Source organism: Brassica oleracea, chromosome C7, assembly GCF_000695525.1.
Source record: "Brassica oleracea var. oleracea cultivar TO1000 chromosome C7, BOL, whole genome shotgun sequence".
Classification (NCBI taxonomy): domain Eukaryota; kingdom Viridiplantae; phylum Streptophyta; class Magnoliopsida; order Brassicales; family Brassicaceae; genus Brassica; species Brassica oleracea.
Genome location: NC_027754.1, coordinates 931,777 through 933,874, shown reverse-complemented (window position 1 = coordinate 933,874; position 2,098 = coordinate 931,777). Strand labels below are relative to the sequence as shown.

Sequence of the window (2,098 nt, the reverse complement as noted above, 5' to 3'; positions counted from 1 at the left end):
ATTCGTCTCTTACACGCACATCCGGCGCGCGTGTGTCGGTATTCCTGGGGCAAGTTTTTCTGGGCAAAAAACAGTCTGGTCCCACGAATTTCAGCTCAAGATTGTGGGGCAAAAAGGTTAAAACTGTCCACTTTTTCTTCCCTCTCCTACTAGGTTGCCCAACAACCTAATTAAAACATTGGCTTGCCCAAATTTCTAATTCAAACTTAAAAGTTGTCCAATCTTCTAATTTTCCCTATAAAAATCGACTACACTTATAAAACGTTTGACAAGGTCAATTAACCAACAACTTAGCCATGACATAACTACACTGAACCATGGTTACACTAAAATAAACCAAAAAAATTAAGTTAAGCAAATCGTACGTTTTTGATACAAACCGACTGGACCAAAAAGAAATTAAGTCTGCACACTAATAAAAATGTGATCAATGAAAATGTTACTAACAGTTCAGCTAATAGATGGAAATGAATCAATGATTGACCAAATATGTTATAAGACTTCATATATATGTTAGGCTGGAGATTTTGAAATAAAAAGTAATGTAATTTAATCAAGTTCGATAAGGAATCCACGTAATATTTTCTTTTATAAAACACACATACGCAATATCATGTATAAATCGCAAATAATTAAAGCATTGAAGGGAGATATCAGATATATACCATCATGTTCGGATAGAAGCCATTAGGAGTTGATGTTGGTGTTGATAATGCATATGTAAAGGACGATGATGATGATGGTATGGATGAATATCCTCTCACATCCTCCTACATTGACATTAACGTATGACGGGGTAATTAATATCAAAAGTATACTATCGTGAAACGAATTAGATGGATTAATGATATGCCCATAGTACAATTCATTTCATAACAAATCATTTTTTATTGCAACTGATGTAGACTATCGTCAATGTAACATTTTTTAGATTATAATAGCATAAATAACCATTGCAACTATTAGTACTTATAATGAGATTCTAAATGATAGAAAATAAAATGGTTTTTCACCTGATCAGGCATGATATTTGTGTCGAGAAAAATAAAGATAGGTATCGTAATTTTGGGTTATATTAGATTGTTAGATCAAAAAAATATTAAGGTAAAATTTGATTATATGCATGTAAAATGTTACCTGAGGATGCAAAGAAGGATTGTAATTGTTGAAGCTGTTGCAACTCATCTCACCGTGTAATCTAATCTTCTCCAGTTGTGCTACCCCAAGGCCTCTTTGTGGCTGCTTTGGCTTCTCGGAACCATTCTTCTTCCCTCTTCTCGTAGCCGGAGATGAAGAAGATGATGTTGGAGACGGCGAAGATCCTCTGATGTTTGGTCTACCAAAGAAACTACTTCCCATTCTTGATGTACACTGGAAAATCAAGTACTAGAGAGAGAGAGAGACCTTGTCAAAATTGGTGATCTCTTTTTTATAGAGATTCCATTATATATGGTGAATTGGTGATCTATTTTTGGGCTTTTTGCAAGATTGACTCAAAACTCAAAGTCAAACCTAAAACTAATTCATGCTTTTCTTGGATTTTTCTTTTGCCCTATTCACCCCCACAAGTTCATGATATTCACGAAAATACCATCATATTTTTTTTATTTTTTTTTTCCGAAAATGATATTTTTACTCTCTCACCCTCATCATCTTCAAGTAATTACAAGATTGCCATTGTGATCAATATCCCAACCACCATGAACAACCAATTTGAAGCTCTTAATGCACCTAAAATCGATTTACACTCTCTCTTTCTCACTTGTTATGAACTAAAAACAACATCTCTTTCACTTTGCCTCCATATTCATCCAAAAAACTCAAGCTTTTGATTCAAATTTTTTATGGTTTATAGAGCCATTCAAGCATATTATTCTTGGTGGGTTACTTTTGTTTGAGATTGTGGGTGGTTGGAGAAGACTCTGTGTGCTAAGGAAGTCATTTCACTAGTTTAAGGTATGAAACTGAAATTTTTTCCAGATCTGTTTGTGTAGAAGACTTACCCGAAAGTAGTCTGGCTGTAGAAGACTTACGGGTAAGTCTTCTGGTCAAACGAACGACTTACTTTTAAGTCGTCATCTTTGTTTGTTAAAAAAAA

General features: G+C 34.2%; 1 protein-coding gene across 1 annotated transcript; it reads right to left on the bottom strand.

Annotated features, from left to right (window-relative positions):
* Window positions 1–653: 653 nt before the first annotated feature.
* LOC106302300 lies at window positions 654–1,419 on the bottom strand. Its single transcript, XM_013738841.1, has 2 exons — window positions 1,138–1,419; window positions 654–770 (listed from the first exon to the last, which is right to left on the bottom strand). The coding sequence occupies exons 1-2, from the start codon at window positions 1,357–1,359 to the stop codon at window positions 654–656; spliced, it is 339 nt and encodes a 112-aa protein (XP_013594295.1). The 5' UTR covers window positions 1,360–1,419.
* Window positions 1,420–2,098: the final 679 nt, after the last annotated feature.

What these genes read in the sequence shown, in the direction of transcription:
- LOC106302300 (XM_013738841.1), bottom strand. Translation starts at nt 1,359, where the DNA reads ATGGGAAGTAGTTTCTTTGGTAGACCAAACATCAGAGGATCTTCGCCG. An exon ending in ATCCTTCTTTGCATCCTCAG is followed by an intron (nt 771 to 1,137) that starts GTAACATTTTAC and finishes ATGTCAATGTAG; the next exon opens with GAGGATGTGAGAGGATATTC.